At 36.5% G+C, this 15,545-nt stretch overlaps 8 protein-coding genes across 8 annotated transcripts; 5 read left to right on the top strand and 3 right to left on the bottom strand. All coding sequences in view use genetic code 12, as the record gives it.

Annotated features, from left to right (window-relative positions):
• Positions 1–100: 100 nt before the first annotated feature.
• On the bottom strand, positions 101–4,099 carry CDC25 (cell division control protein 25; the record flags this gene model as incomplete). The annotated part of the gene is made up of 1 exon (XM_002419263.1): positions 101–4,099. One exon carries the CDS (start codon positions 4,097–4,099, stop codon positions 101–103), a length of 3,999 nt encoding a protein of 1,332 aa, XP_002419308.1.
• Positions 4,100–4,870: 771 nt separating this feature from the next.
• Positions 4,871–5,902, top strand: CD36_83860 (vacuolar protein sorting protein, putative; the record flags this gene model as incomplete). Its single annotated transcript, XM_002419262.1, has 1 exon — positions 4,871–5,902. The coding sequence occupies one exon, from the start codon at positions 4,871–4,873 to the stop codon at positions 5,900–5,902; it is 1,032 nt and encodes a 343-aa protein (XP_002419307.1).
• Positions 5,903–7,362: 1,460 nt separating this feature from the next.
• Positions 7,363–9,012, top strand: SAP9 (aspartyl protease, putative; the record flags this gene model as incomplete). The annotated part of the gene is made up of 1 exon (XM_002419261.1): positions 7,363–9,012. The coding sequence occupies one exon, from the start codon at positions 7,363–7,365 to the stop codon at positions 9,010–9,012; it is 1,650 nt and encodes a 549-aa protein (XP_002419306.1).
• A 313-nt stretch (positions 9,013–9,325) lies between these two features.
• CD36_83840 (uncharacterized protein yer134c homologue, putative) lies at positions 9,326–9,853 on the bottom strand (the record flags this gene model as incomplete). Its single annotated transcript, XM_002419260.1, has 1 exon — positions 9,326–9,853. The coding sequence occupies one exon, from the start codon at positions 9,851–9,853 to the stop codon at positions 9,326–9,328; it is 528 nt and encodes a 175-aa protein (XP_002419305.1).
• Positions 9,854–10,692: 839 nt separating this feature from the next.
• Positions 10,693–11,406, top strand: CD36_83830 (conserved hypothetical protein; the record flags this gene model as incomplete). The annotated part of the gene is made up of 1 exon (XM_002419259.1): positions 10,693–11,406. One exon carries the CDS (start codon positions 10,693–10,695, stop codon positions 11,404–11,406), a length of 714 nt encoding a protein of 237 aa, XP_002419304.1.
• Positions 11,407–11,621: 215 nt separating this feature from the next.
• Positions 11,622–13,091, top strand: CD36_83820 (cleavage and polyadenylation factor CFI component, putative; the record flags this gene model as incomplete). The annotated part of the gene is made up of 1 exon (XM_002419258.1): positions 11,622–13,091. One exon carries the CDS (start codon positions 11,622–11,624, stop codon positions 13,089–13,091), a length of 1,470 nt encoding a protein of 489 aa, XP_002419303.1.
• A 5-nt stretch (positions 13,092–13,096) lies between these two features.
• Positions 13,097–14,173, bottom strand: CD36_83810 (peptidyl-prolyl cis-trans isomerase PTPA-2, putative; the record flags this gene model as incomplete). Its single annotated transcript, XM_002419257.1, has 1 exon — positions 13,097–14,173. The coding sequence occupies one exon, from the start codon at positions 14,171–14,173 to the stop codon at positions 13,097–13,099; it is 1,077 nt and encodes a 358-aa protein (XP_002419302.1).
• Positions 14,174–14,323: 150 nt separating this feature from the next.
• CD36_83800 (pentamidine resistance factor, mitochondrial precursor, putative) lies at positions 14,324–15,523 on the top strand (the record flags this gene model as incomplete). Its single annotated transcript, XM_002419256.1, has 1 exon — positions 14,324–15,523. One exon carries the CDS (start codon positions 14,324–14,326, stop codon positions 15,521–15,523), a length of 1,200 nt encoding a protein of 399 aa, XP_002419301.1.
• Positions 15,524–15,545: the final 22 nt, after the last annotated feature.

The raw sequence follows: 15,545 nt of genomic DNA, 5'->3' as shown, positions 1-15,545 counted from the left end.
TTCTTCAACAGAGGAGAAACTAAGGGGGGGAAGGGTAAATATATCTTACGCTGCTATTGATTGGATCTACTCTAACATATACACTATTCCTGGCAAAATGCTACTTTAGTGAAAACGGCTTGAAACTCTTGATGGTGGTGGTGTTTGCAGTAGTAATACTATTACTGGTACCAGCTTGTTGTTCTCGAGGTTCCAAGTTCAACGATAGCTGGTACTGTTCATCGATCGTAGGACACTTCTCAAACCATGCATCGAGAAACTTTTGAATCTCAGGGACCTCCTGGAAATTATACCCCATAGTTTTAAAACGATCTATTCCCGAAACAATCTCTGAGGTTTTAGTACGTTTAGCAAAGTTTACTTGTCTTGTTCTGTTATATAAATAGTCAGGGTTGCCATGGTAAACAAATGTCAAATCAGATAAGTACACACCAAAAAATGGCACACATGGCTCTGATCCAATAAACTTCAAAACATCTCGATACTCGTTGAAGTTTCTCGATGAATTCATCAATTTATTCATGTTCTTTAAATTGGACAACGCATCAGAATTCATATACTCCCACGTTTTCTTTAAACGATGGATTGGAGACGAGTACAAAGCAGATATAATTGCTGTCATCGATGAAAAGTTATTGTATTGTCGACACTTATCGGCTACTTGAATAAAGTAGCGAATAATTTGGACCCTTTTCTTCGGATCTGCTTTTCTCAAAATCATGTATCCAACAAAGTTAGTCAACTGATTGGAAGCTTTGATGAATTGAGTGATACTATCAATGCTCTCACTGAGCCCTGACTTCTTACCCCAAACTTTTGCTAAACATGCAAACTTAGTAATCTTGCAATACAATTTGAACTCACGTAATGTCAATTGACGTGCCAACTCGACATAATCAATATCCATTATCCTTGGCTTTTTCAGTAAAGACGAGCCTTTGGTTAATGGAGCAGGAGGCTTGGTATTTGGAATGACAGGATCTCTTTCGACATAAATTATCTCACCACGAAGTAGCTTTTCCAAATAATTAACTAACAAACTTCCCATTGAATAGGTTTGAACTTGGCTCGATTGAGCAAACGCCAACCATCTGCGAAGAACAGTTTCATTGTAATAAGACTGAGACCAATGTTTTTCAAGCAAAAGTTTCATAATATTCATAACTCTCAAGCGTATAGGGTTCCTCTTTTTCGAAACCCATAGGTTGTATTCCTCATAACTCAAACCTTCCGGAGGTTCAATATTGAACCTGGCAATTAGTAAAGATATCAATTCGCCAAGCAGCATCATGGAAGAAAACATTAATAAAAATACTGAATTGAAATTGCTATCAAGCAAAAGGTGGTGCGTCAAATGAGACACCAAGGCTTCCTTTGAGCCACCCTTAATGTTTCCCTTCACATCCAACAATAGTTCATATTCATCATCACCTTCCAAATACCATGGAACATCATTTGACTTTTTATGGCCACCAACATAGTATGAGTTCTCGTCCGTCTTTTCTGACGACGACGTATTATTTCTTTCAACAAGTAATAACTGCACATCGAAGTTGTCTTGCATCACTCGTGTAGCGTAATTGATAATTGTTTCTCGCTCCTCAATCAATTGTTGAGTTATCAAGAGCACAGCTTTTGTGGTCTTAGTGATCTCTACTAAATATCCTGACAACAATGTGTCTGGGTTTAGTGAAATAGCTCCTCCATCCTTAAAGGTGAGCTGCTCTTTTAAAATAGATGATAACAACAACGCTGCCTTCTCCTTGGGTATTTTTGATATTTCACGGTTATAGAATAAAGGATCTTCTTCTTTCAAACCTTTAAAGACTTCAGGATCTTCCAAAGTCAATGACTGGGTTGCCATGATAATCTTTGCAACCAAATCATGTAATTCTTGTTTCAAGCGGAAGAACTCTAAAACGACAGGATAGTCAAATGATAAATTTGAATCGTAGTGATCTCCCCAAACACTTGGATTCTCAAAACTTTCATCCTCTGCATCAATTGCGTTAGCCATATGTCTTTTGACACTGCAAAACACAGTAAAATCAAAAGATTCTATCAAATCAACCATAGCACTGCAATGGTAAAGTGATTTATAAGTTAAACGCAAAATTTGCGTGTTCCTTTCACTTCTTAACATCTCATTATAATAAAAGGTGGTTTGAACTTTTGGATCAAGAGCTTCCAATATATTCTCACACGCATCAACTATCTTATCGACATACTGGGAAAGGGATTCGTACGCAGAATGATCAATTATAATTTTTGTATGATAGCGATTCTTCAAGTCGTCCCCACTGACATTCAAAACGGTGTTCTTTGTGGAAAAAAACGGGTTGCACCAGTTTCCGCCATTAAATTCGTCGACCAAAAACCGAGGATATACTTGTGGCAAAATATCAAATCGATCTTCACCTTCATCATCTGATGCATCTGAGGAGTCATAGTCAGAATTTCTGATTTTTTTATTCGTGCTAAGCTTAAGAAATATTTTCACAATTGAGTCGACATTCTCACGCAAATTATCAATTTCATAAACCAACTGGTTAATATAATTAATATCACTATTTCCTTCATTATTCTTGTCCTGGCTCAATTTTTGGGCAAAACGAGTGCTATCATCTGAACCCTGACGTATTGTTGAGAGCGAGGATGCTGGTGACTGAAATGCGCTGTTAGAGCTGGATCGATTCAATTTGCTCATGTCGTAACCAAATAAACGACCCTCATTAAATCCATCGAGGGAGTAGTGCAACACACTTAAATGTAAGATACCGTTAATGTAAATTTGAGCAAATGACGCACACACACGTTTCAACTTTCTTCTTGTAGAGCTCTCATACTTGGTGTCAACGTAGTCTTCTTGGTTCAATCTGACTGCAGCACACAAAGCCACCACAAGTTTATTCAATCGGGAAAAATGGGTGCTAAACAACTGCCTGTTTTGATCCTTAATAGCCTTCAACATCAAATCCAAAATATAATTACATTGTTCCTTTAGTTCATTCCACGTACCTATGTCTGACGAATGTTTATAGAATAGATTGTCCATAGAGAAAAAAGGCCGACTGAAACGATGATATGATGACCCGGAACTTTGAGTGCTCATCGATACATTCGAATCACGCTTGGTAGAATCAAACGAGCCTGCAGTTGATCCTTCTCGAGTATCCAATATGTTTTCCATCGATTGTGACCCTTGAACCGAAATTGGGGTCGGGTCCATGATTACTTCACTTCCAGAGTATTCCAAGTTTGGCAGCGGGGCCTCTGCATCAAACAAAATCAAAGGTAGCGATTCACAATATACATCAAGTTGTTCACAGTAGAAAATTATGTCTCCCTTGGTTGACGTTCGCGGAATCCAAGTCACTGTTTTGTTATACTTGAACCTGTACTCTTCCATCAATCTCTCTGCTTCTCCTACTTCCATGGGAATGATTTCATCGTCACCAGTTCCAAATCCAGTTAGAGTGTGTGAAATCGAAGGTTGTTGTGAAGATGGTTGCATGTCCACTGTGCTGTGATCTCGAGTAGATGGCAACGAGATCAGTTGATATTCAAGCGAGTTTTGATTCGTATTTGTCTGTTGTTGTGTATACTTTGAATCGCTTGGCATGCTTGTTTCAGAGCTAGCAAAACTCACCACCGAGTTTTTTCTTGTTGAGTTTGCAGGACTGTTCCGTTCAGATTCTTGTAAGCTTTTTTGAATCAAGTTAGTCAAAGATGGCATCACCACATTAGCAGCCGTGTTAGCCGCGGTTATTGAATCGAGATCTTTGTTATCTTTTAGTTTTTTCAATACTGGTTGCACATAGTTCACCGATCGTACATAATTATGAGGAAACCAGCCTCGTTGAAGCTCCCCGTTGTTACCCATTACTACCCCATCCCACCATCCAGTTGCTGACTTCGATAAGACATGAATGGTGTCGCCCAAGTTTAGTGGTAAATGAGACGACTGAGTACCAGGGAAATCGTATAGAGCAATAACTGTATCTAGATGCTTCAAAGGCTCATCTTTGGAAGGTCTATGATCATGGGGGGAAATCATATCTGGTGCCACCTCATCCGTTATGTAATTTGTTGATGACATGATTGGAAAAGAAAGATCAAATATGTGTTTATATATATATATATGTATCTCAAATTCTTTTTATACTTGTACGGTGGAAATCGGCAGGAATTCCAAAAAAAAAAAAGGATATGTAACGATATTAGGTAATGGGTGGTGTTGATATGATATTGGCCAAATGATTGACTTCTAGGTTTATTAGGGGGAGTGTATTTTTTCTTGTAAAGAAAATAAATAAAGAAAACCCAAGTAAATTGCTAATAGTCTGGATTCAACTAGTACAAATGAAAAAGGTTGTAACTTTAAGTGACTGTATCAATTGTTTGACATAAACAAATAGTTGACTGCTAACCAACCAACAGATTGTTATTTTGAGGAGTTTTTAATGTGTGTATTTTGAATACTCTTTTTTTTTTTTTTCTCTCTCTCTCTCTCTCTCAGTTTCGTTTGTTAGTGTAATTTAGACTTGCAAGAAAGAACTTACTTACTTGCAACTTATCAATTGTAGGGGGCGAAAAAAGAAAGAGAGAAAGGATATCCGAGAAAGATCTTAACAAAGCAAAAATATGGTTTGGGTAGTGTCCATTGTCTCACATACAGACGGGAGAGAACATTAACAACAACATCAAGACAAACGAAACAACCCAGACACAAATTTTAAATCACCCACAGTGTATTCATCGCTTTAAACAACTTTCATAATTTGAATCAAAACTTTGACAAGGTATTAATTATATTATTGTATTCATATATATCAATACAAGTGGAACTTTTTTGATTTCAAGTGATACTATGTCGATATTTTTTAAGGCGCCGTTAGATATTGAAATTAGGTTAGACAATGAGGATACTCGGAAACATGTTGACGTGAAAACTCCGCAAGGCAGAGTCGAGAAGCTTCCTATATACAAGGATGGTGAATCAGTCAAAGGTGTGGTTACGTTGCGTACCAAGGAAGGAAGGAAATTGGAACACCTTGGTGTTAGAGTGCAGTTGTTAGGATCAATTGAAACCAATACTGATGGGATACTGTCGTCAGAGTTTTTAACTTTGGCCACAGAATTAGCTGCGCCTGCGCAATTGTCGCATCCCGAATCATATCCTTTTGAATTCAAGAATGTCGAGAAACAGTATGAAAGCTACCGTGGAAAGAATGTGAGACTAAGATACTACATTAAAGTCACAGTGTTGAGAAAGTCGTCTTCAGAGATAATTAGGGAGAAGGAATTGTGGGTTTATCAATATGCTACAGCAATCCCTAAACAGGCAACTACAGGGAATAGTAATTCTACGGCCGATTCAAAATTGGGTAGCAAGAAAACCAATGAGGAAGCAGCACTGGGCGCGGCTACATCATCCAGTAATGATGGTACCAATAAGGGAAGCACTATAGCAAAAAGGAATGAGTCACATAGCGTGAAAATGGACGTAGGGATTGAGAACTGTTTACATATTGAGTTTGAGTATTCGCGATCTAGGTTTTCCCTTAAAGATGCCATAATAGGTAAAATATATTTCTTGTTGGTCAGATTGAAAATCAAGCATATGGAGTTGTCGTTGATCAGAAGAGAAACTGTGGGAGCACCACCTAACCAAGTCACAGACAGCGAAACAGTAGTCAGATTTGAAATTATGGATGGTGCGCCTGTCAAGGGCGAGACGATACCAATACGTTTATTTTTGAATGGGTTTGATTTGGTGCCAACTTATAGAGACGTCAATAAAAAATTCTCAACAAGAACCTATCTTTCACTTGTGTTAATTGATGAGGATGCCAGAAGATATTTCAAGCAAAGTGAAATCATTCTTTATCGAGATCAATAGATCATTGCTTGAGTATGTGAGGATGGGCGTTAAGGACGCAACTATATGAGGCATGGTAGAAATCAAGTTTTAAAAAAAAAGTATAGATATATGTTACAATTTAAGCTTTATATCTACATATTCTGGAAATGTAGATGACCAGATACAGTTACAGCCACTAGACTTGATTCATGTACAGGAATTACAAAGTTATTTTTGTAGCTCGCCATTGACCAGACGGAGATTGTATGGTAGTGTGGCGGAAACCAGTGTAAATGTCAGAGACCAATGTTGGTATATCAAATAGTGAGAGCACTATATGCTTTCCTCGTGTTTGTATCCTGGAGACGGTTGTTGTCGTGCCGAATTGGACAAAAGCATGATGAAGAGCAAATTGTATGCTAACCACATTGTTCTTTTGAGAAGGCATTTTCGGGTGTTTCAAAACAAAAAAAAATAGAAACCTTCGTATGTTGGGAGTTCAGTAGACCGTTGACAATTTGGTTTTCTCTACTTTGCAACCCAATATTGGTGGCGAAGCAAAATTGAAGGAAATAGTATATTTCTGATGTTTTTCTTTAATAAATTCAGCCACTGGACGAAGATGATAACTAGTTGTTGTTGTAGTACTGTTATTGATTTCTGAGAACGGCAATGTAATGAGTTTGTTTGTTTGTTTCTTTTTTTTCCTTCAATTACAATTCTCGATTATTAACATTGTAAAGTGCCAACTTTTAGAAAAGCCAAATTTTAAGTATTGATTTTGATTTCAGAATAATTTCTGATATACTTTTGTTTAAGCAGCTTCGAATGAGAATTGATTCCATAATTCTATATTATTTATATTTTGGGGTTATTGATATTTTTGTTCGGTTGGTGAATAGCAACAACAATTATTTTAGATCAAGATCGTGGAAATTTACGATTACAAATGTTTCATTTCTTTTTGTTTTTTTTGTCATCCCTTCGTCTTAAAAATATGCTGAGTTGTTATTCTTGGCAGCAAGCTCTACTGCGACCATGACACACCACTATTACTTGCTTCCTCCCTCCCTTCCATTATATTCCCTGTGCCTCGTTCCAAGCAAGAAAAAAAAAGAGAAAAATAATGATTAGTTGTGGTTTTGCTTTTGTGTCTCGGTTGTCTCCCATACAATTATTACTGTAAATTTCGGGATTCTTTTTATTTTTTTTTTTTCCTTTTTTTTTTCTTTCTATTACGTCTTTTTAGTTGTGCCACTAATGGGGCACAACAACAAAAAAAACAAAATAGAATCACTAAAACAATGCTTAAACTATAAGTAGTGAATGGATTTCCCAAATTTCAATTTCAAAATCCATTTTACAATCCTGATACTCTTAACCCTTCCAGCTTTTTTTTTTTTTCTTTTTTCAATTTGCTTCTTTTCTTAGAGCTTATTTCTTTCTTCACCAACAATTGCTATAAATATATTCCGCCCATTTGTTTTTCTTTAACTTAAATGAGACTCAATTCTGTTGCGTTATTATCGCTAGTAGCAACAGCACTTGCTACCACTGCACCTTTTAAAATCGACTTTGAAGTGCGTCGTGGACTGTCCAAGGACGATTTATCTCCCGACGATGATTCCAACCCTCGATTTGTTAAAAGAGATGGGTCATTGGATATGACATTAACCAACAAACAGACTTTTTATATGGCCACTTTGAAAATTGGATCTAATGAAGATGAAAACAGAGTGTTGGTAGATACCGGGTCTTCAGATTTGTGGGTCATGTCCCACGATTTAAAATGTGTTAGTGCTCCAAGTTCTAAGCGTCACGAACGATCTTTTGGCCATGGAACTGGTGTTAAACTAAATGAAAGAGAACTATTGCAAAAGAGAAAGAATTTATATCAACCATCAAAAACCATAGAAACTGACGAGGAAAAGGATTCACTGGATAAGATTCACAACAAAATATTTGGCTTTGGTAGTGTTTACTCCACCATTTATATCACCGAAGGTCCAGGTGCATACTCAACATTCTCCCCGTTCGTAGGAACTGAGGGTGGTTCTAATGGCAGCGGTGGTTCCAACACCTGTACCTCCTATGGTTCATTTAATACTGAAAACTCAGATACATTTAAAGAAAACAATACCTATCCTTTCCAAATTCAATACGCGGATGATACCAGTGCCATTGGTATTTGGGGTTACGATGATGTGGTCATAAGTAACGTGACTGTTAAAGACCTTTCCTTTGCAATTGCGAACGAAACATCTTCTGATGTTGGTGTTTTGGGTATTGGTTTGCCTGGATTAGAAGTCACTTCACAATACGGTCACACGTACCAGAACTTGCCTCTCAAATTGAAAGCAGATGGAATTATTGCAAAGTCCCTTTATTCCTTATATCTTAATTCGGCCGATGCTAAAGCCGGATCTATCTTATTTGGTGCTATTGACCATGCTAAATATCAAGGTGATTTGGTGACTGTTAAAATGATGAGAACTTATTCACAAATAAGCTACCCAGTTAGAATACAAGTCCCAGTGTCTAAAATTGATGTCGAAGGTAGCAGCGGAAGTACCACGAACATTTTGGCAAGCACCACCGGTGCTGTTTTGGATACTGGTTCAACTTTATCGTATGTTTTTAGCGACACTTTGGAGCTGTTGGGAAAAGCTTTAAATGGTCAGTACTCCAGATCAGTTGGTGCTTACATAGTCAACTGTAACTTGGCCGACTCCAGCAAAACCGTCGACATAGAATTTGGTGGCAACAAAACCATTAAGGTCCCAGTTTCTGATTTGGTGTTACAAGCAGGTAGATCAACATGTATTTTGGGTGTTATGCTACAATCGTCAAGTTCGTCGTACATGTTATTTGGAGACAACATTTTGAGAAGTGCCTATATTGTGTATAACCTCGACGACTATGAGGTAAGCTTAGCTCAAGTGTCTTATACCGATAAGGAATCGATTGAAGTCATTGGGGCTAGTGGTATCACTAACAGTTCGGGTACAGGAACAACGTCTTCATCTGGTTCTAGAACTTCTGGCAGCTCTACAAGCACCAGCACACGTCATTCAGCCGGCAGTATAATTGCAAAACCTATGTATGAGTTGTTGCTCTCGCTTTTGGTAGCCTATTGTGTTTTGGTTTAAACCAAAAAACTTTAGATGGTTGTTAGTTGACTTGGCTCTTTGTTTTATGGTCATAATATTTGATTACGAAAGTGGCCGTAGCCAGGATACTGTTTTCATATCATTATTACGATATTCATCATCAAATTGTTCCATTTTTCATATATTTATATACATATACACATCTATATAGTTCCGAAATAATAGAGGTTTTACTAAGGGAAAATAAAAAAAAAGAAAGCTAACAATTTGTTTCAGAAACAGTTTATTCTATTTTCATATTGTCTATATAAACATTCACAAATAAAACCAAAAGAAACAATATGTAATTTATCTATAAATTCCGTTTGTTCCATTGTGTCAATCCTTGTACAAAAATATGTCGTGTTAAGCCAACTGATTCATCAGGAACATGAGCAAAATGGCAATTAATCGACTCGACGTCTCGGTTTCTCAACTCGTCGTCAAACAAAATGAATTCACCGTCTGTTAGCTCTGTTGTCATTTTTAGATTTTTCGCTGCCTTTTTGATATGCTTTGTTTTTGATCCAGTGCCCCATTGTAAACTATGAAAGTATCTAATTGCTGGTCTTCCGTGAATATGCAACATTGATAATAGCTGTTTGGCAACATGGGGTGTTCCAGTTCTACTAGCAGCTATAATTTTCACATTGTTTTCCACTAGTTCCCGAATAATTGATTCGACATCCTTATAAAATGATAGCTGAAAATCGTAACGATCAGCAACAGTGGTCGGCGATACCGATTTCAATGGGGTCACAATGTGGGTATCACACCAACATGGCCATAAAGTATAGTCTAGATCAAAAACTACTGCTTTGGGGTACCTCGCAAGTGTCATTATGTCTCTCGATGTAAAGACACTATAGAATCGTTACTGATACAAAAAAAAAAAAAAAAGAGAGAAAAGGTAGTGTTACCAGGTATATCCACCCGCGAATGGGTTCTGCCTCTTTAATATGGGAGCTGTGTTTCGTAGAAGGGGGCGGGGATGGTCTGCCGCTACCAACTCTAAATATTTTTAGAAGCATTTGAGACGGTTCTACAGGCCATTAGTTGTTTAGAGAAGGATGTCTTTTGCATTTGTGATTGATTCGTTTCTAATATGGTTTTGCGTTGGATGATGATTCGCTTTTTCTTTTTCATGACATTAGAATCTACCAAGGGATTGAAACTTTGTACGAACTAAGAAAGATGAAGAAAACGAGTAACTGCACAGACTAGTATAATATATAACTAAAACAATTCCATTCTTTGATCATTGAATCAACTTAAAGTTTACTGTTGTATAATTTAGCCATAACTTTGCTTTAAATTCATAGTAAAATTTTGAAAAACAATTGATCCATATTCTTTGCTGCCAGCCATCTTCTTTTTTCCAGTCAAACCTTACACGACTAATTGCACAGAAATTTTTTTTTTTGCTACACGTCTTGGATTTATTTTATTTTTTGCTTGCTTTCTCTCTTTCTTTAAAATTTTTATATATAGAAGCCAATTTGATTTCAAGCTCTTTTTTTTTTTTTTTTGGTTTTTCTTTAAAAAAGTAATTAGCCATATCAATTACTCATACTTGTCATCTTTGAATAAAACTGGATAAACCTTCAATCCACACTAACTCCTTCATTATCCATTCTATTTAAGTTTGCTTTGTTATCATCTACAGTCATCTTTATCGGAATGTCCTCATCTACTGATACACCATCTTTATTTGTTACACCACAAACACCACCGAGACAACAACAAAGGAGAAGAAGTAATCCAGGGGCTATATCGACACCAGTTGCTTCGTCGGTATTATTGACTCCCTCTACGACAACCAAAAAGCCCACCAGAACTCCAGTATCACAGAAAAGAAAACAAGGTATACAGTTGTCTCCACAAGCAAACAAGTTTCCGTTTACTCCAATCACACCTCAAAAATCACCATGCAAGACCAGAAAGAATTTGGATTTGTTCACTAGTAACGAGAAATTTGGTGTATTATTGCCATCACCATCTACAATTGGTTCTGGCAGATGCCATAACTCTTTCACACAAGCCCCACCTCCATTATTTGACTTGAAAAAGGTTAATGAATTTAAAGTACCAAGAACACCAGCAAAACAAATTATAGACGACTCTAGAGCAAAAGAGTCAGAGAATGAAGATGACTGGGAAGTGATGGATATAGATGAAGTTGCCAAAATTCCTCGTGAAAAATTGAAAAACCCGTTCATAGACACTTATGAGCCACCGAGTCCTCTTACACATGAAAAGAATAACGAGGGCAGTATTAACTATGACACACATATGGAGTTGATAAACAATAAAACTGGTAAGAAAAGAGTTGTAAAGTTGACGAAGAATCAAATGAAAATTAAACCAAAGAGATTATCATTTGATAATATATAACTACTTGACTGGTCAAGTATAGGGATTTGTATAGTTTAGGTGACAATAGATAAAACTTTTAGGGAAATTCTCTTAAATGTGGCATTTACCATTTTCACACGACCGTCCAATTCATCTTTCTTTCTTTCTTTTTTTTTTTTTTTTGTTTTTCCACACAGAACAGGAGGACGAAACCTGTTGTTTAGTTTATTCATTGTGGAAGATTCTAAATCACAATGTCCATACCAGGGTTCGGGAGTACCGAAAAAGTGAATTATGCTGTATCGAGTATTACATTGACGATTCCTCAGAACTATGAGTGGAGAATAGAGGTTCCATTTAATAGACTTCTCAAGTTTAAGGTTTTAACTGGAATAGTGGAAATTAATGGGACCGAATTAGCAAACAATATAGAAATTCAGTTATCAGGGACTAAGGCTTACTTGTATTCTCCAATTGCCGACTCAGTAATTGAGTACGTTTTGGTGGAAAATAAAGACGATCTATCGTTGGCTTCTACTTCTGATGATGGCTTTGTCGAATACTTGAGTGACGAGTCCAATATGGATTCCATATTGAACCTACATATGTATTTTGAAAGCAAGAGACAGTACACAAAGGATTACAATTTTTCAAGTTCTATTGACCAGCAACAAAGCGGTCCAAAAGTGCTAATTATAGGCTCAAAATATTCAGGTAAGACAACTATGCTGAAAATATTAGCAGCATATGCCAACAAGATGAACAATACACCTGTATTGGTGAACTTGCAACCTCGTGATGGTGTATTTGCTTTGCCTGGGTCGTTGACAGCAACACCCATAAGTGACTCTTTTGATGTAGAAAGTTGCAATGGGTATGGCTTAACCACAACCAGCGGGACATTAACACACAATCCCAAACAACCGATTGTTAAAAATTTTGGAATGGCAGATTTCAATGACAATGTGGATTTTTATAAATTGCTAATTGAGAAGTTAGGCATAACGGTTTTGTCTCGCTTCGATCAAGACTTGAACATTAAAAACAGTGGAGCGATTATTGATACACCAGCTTTGACTCTGAAAAATTTTGATATCATTGAGTGCATCGTATCTAATTTTTTGATTGATAATATTGTTGTTATTGGAAATGAGCGATTAGCCATTGATTTGACCAAGAAGTTTGCTCATAAATCGACCCAATTAAATATTATTAAATTGAGTAAACTGTCAGGATGTGTTGAAGTTGAAGATAGATTTATTCGTCTACAACAAGAACAAACTATAAAAGAATATTTCAATGGAAATTTCAAAACAAGATTGTCGCCCTTCAAAACTGATATTGAATTGCTGGGGTTGAGAATTTATAAAAATGTATTGACAAAGGATTTGCTTTCTCAAATGGCATTTTTGCCTGGGGGAGATGACTTTGAGAAAGATGAACCGGATCTTGAAGAAGACGCAGAAGAGAAGCAGTTGGAAAAATATTATCAAGCAATTGAAGAACCCAACAGCTCAAATTTAGAGAATTCGATTGTTGCCATAACACATCTCCCAAATAATGATAAAAAACTAGGGAAAGATTTATTGAACACAAGCGTTTTAGGGTATATACATGTGAGTAAATTTGATGATCAGAAGAAGCATTTGAAAGTATTGTTACCATTTCCCGGGGTGTTTCCTAAGAATATATTGATCTCTACTAATATAGGATACAATGAATAAATAACCTAATCGAACGGAATATTGCCTTTCCTCTCATGCTTTAGACTTTCACTAGCAGCAATGCCACTGGGAATCTTAATACCACAACAATCTCCCCAAGTGTTAACGTGAGCGTGGCCACAATGATCCTCAACCTTGTCTCCGTGTCCGTTTTCATCGGTATGCTCAGGGATTCCTTCTGGACATTTTAAAAGAGTACCAAACATAAAATGCTGCATGATTGGTAGTTTCCCTAAAACTTCGACCTTGTACATTTTCACCATTCCTTCTCTAATCTTATCCCAGTTTTTAGCGGCAGATATGTCATCCAACATTGGCAGATGCCAGCGCAAGCTCAATTTGCCTTGGTGGTTAGGAATGGTTTTAATTTTGTTTATGAAATCGATGCACTCAAAATACATATACTTTGTGGAATACATCTCCACTAACTCATCATTATGAATCAGTTTTGGTTTCATATGTGGATGAGTAGACAATTGTGCAGCTCCAAATAAAAAGGGCAAAAAGTGATAGTCATCCAACCCCCAAACCCCATGCGATCCCGCAGGCTCCAACCAGTATTCCTTCTGTAGTTTACGCATGATAGATATATATTGAGTGAAAACTCTGAGAATCAAACCTTCGTAATCAGAAGCGGTAATTTGACCTAACTCCTTCAAGCACAACAAAAAACATATAAAATTCAATTCATGACCAGACCCATAATCGATTCTTGTGCTATTCCCCCACGATTCAACAAAGTAAGTGGATGTTTCTTGAATTGCCATGGGAGTGATCTCAGAAATATATTCTTCCGCTTTGGCAGACAAATCCTTATAAAAGTCTCTGAATTCAACTTTTCCAAATCTAGATACTGAATCATGAGCAGGATGTAATGTAATTAGACTATCAACTTTGGAAAGGAGTTTTGAAAGTTTGTCAATTATCAGACTAGCCTCGTTCGATGAATCATTGGATTTGCCAGTGACAGATGTCTGCAACTCCACAATGAAGTCCAATACAGTATTATAGGTAGGTGAGCCCACCCATTTTGATAAATCTTCAGAAGTGTAAATCCTTTTGGTAGGTGTGATGTATGACATATTGCAAATAATTGTCACAGAGAGAAAACATTATTATTAAATCTTGGAAGGAGTTCTTTTTCCTCCATATATTATTTATTGCAAGGATTTTTTTTTTTTTTCATCTGTCAAAAGGAAAGCTAACATAAACTTGTGACTACTAAACTACCTATGAACAGATCATCTCAATTCTACAGGTTGCCTAGCAAAAAACTGGTATTCTTGAGCGAATTGAGTAAATCACCAAGACTATCGTCAATTTGGCAGTCTGTTGATTCAAAATGCATGAATGCAACCAAGACCTTACCTATTGTCATACAAACCAAACAAGAAGTTTTCAACCAGGTAGTCCAGAGCAACCCAGAAAAACAAGGTGTTTCCTTGAAGATCAAACAACTTATAGCATATGGAAAGACAATTATTAATTTTTATAAATTAGGAATCAAAAATGTATGGCAGAATCAGACTATATTGAAGAAGCTAAAGCAAGACTTTTATTTGACTAGTGTCACTCCATCAGGACAAGAAACAAAGATCAAAATTCCCTCCTTTAGAAAATTAACTGAAGAAATGAGTCAAAGAATATACATGGACAAAGTAGAATCAGAAACTTTGGAGAAAATGACTAAAGGTGATATTAAAAGATCCAATAATGTGAAAACTCATTCTATTTTCAATTTAACAAGAGAACAATTTCAGCTTTACAAACGTACACCAAATGACTATTACAAAATACCATTATTTGCACTAATGTGCTTGATATTTGAAGAGTTCACTCCAATTTTATGCTACATGATCCCGGAAATAACGCCATCTACTTGTATATTACCCAATATTCTTCCTCGAGTCTGGAATCCACAGGCAATTGGTAAAATGAAATCACTCAATCGAAAGCTAGATGAGAATAGTATGATTGAAATATCTTTGAAAACAAGTTATAATTTGGATATAGAACATGTTCGGTTACTATCTCAATCATTGCGTTTAGTATCTCGGTACATACCTCCACGATTTTATCCTGACGAATATTTACGTGATAAACTACAAGATTATTACAATTACATAGTTATTGACAACTTTTATTTGTCGGGCTTGAACGGAGATGGTAATATGTGGAATCTTAATGACCAAGAGCTAGTATTGGCTTGTTTAGAAAGAAACCTTATTCAAAATATTGTCTATGACACAAAATTGTTTAATCAAATATCGGATCCTATCCAAAAACGAATGTTTCAGGACAAGTATATGGGTAAATTAAGGGTTAAACTATTCCAGTATTTGGTGGATTTTGAGAATTTTAACATTGGATACGTCGCTGTGAATCACGTCATTCCCAGAGAAGAAGAAGTTAATGTGATTACATGGAGGTAAAAAGAAAAAAGAATATCTTTGT

This window comes from Candida dubliniensis, chromosome 3 (assembly GCF_000026945.1).
Source record: "Candida dubliniensis CD36 chromosome 3, complete sequence".
Taxonomy (NCBI): domain Eukaryota; kingdom Fungi; phylum Ascomycota; class Pichiomycetes; order Serinales; family Debaryomycetaceae; genus Candida; species Candida dubliniensis.
Note: the sequence above shows the minus strand (reverse complement) of the source record. Positions and strands in the feature narration are given on the sequence as shown.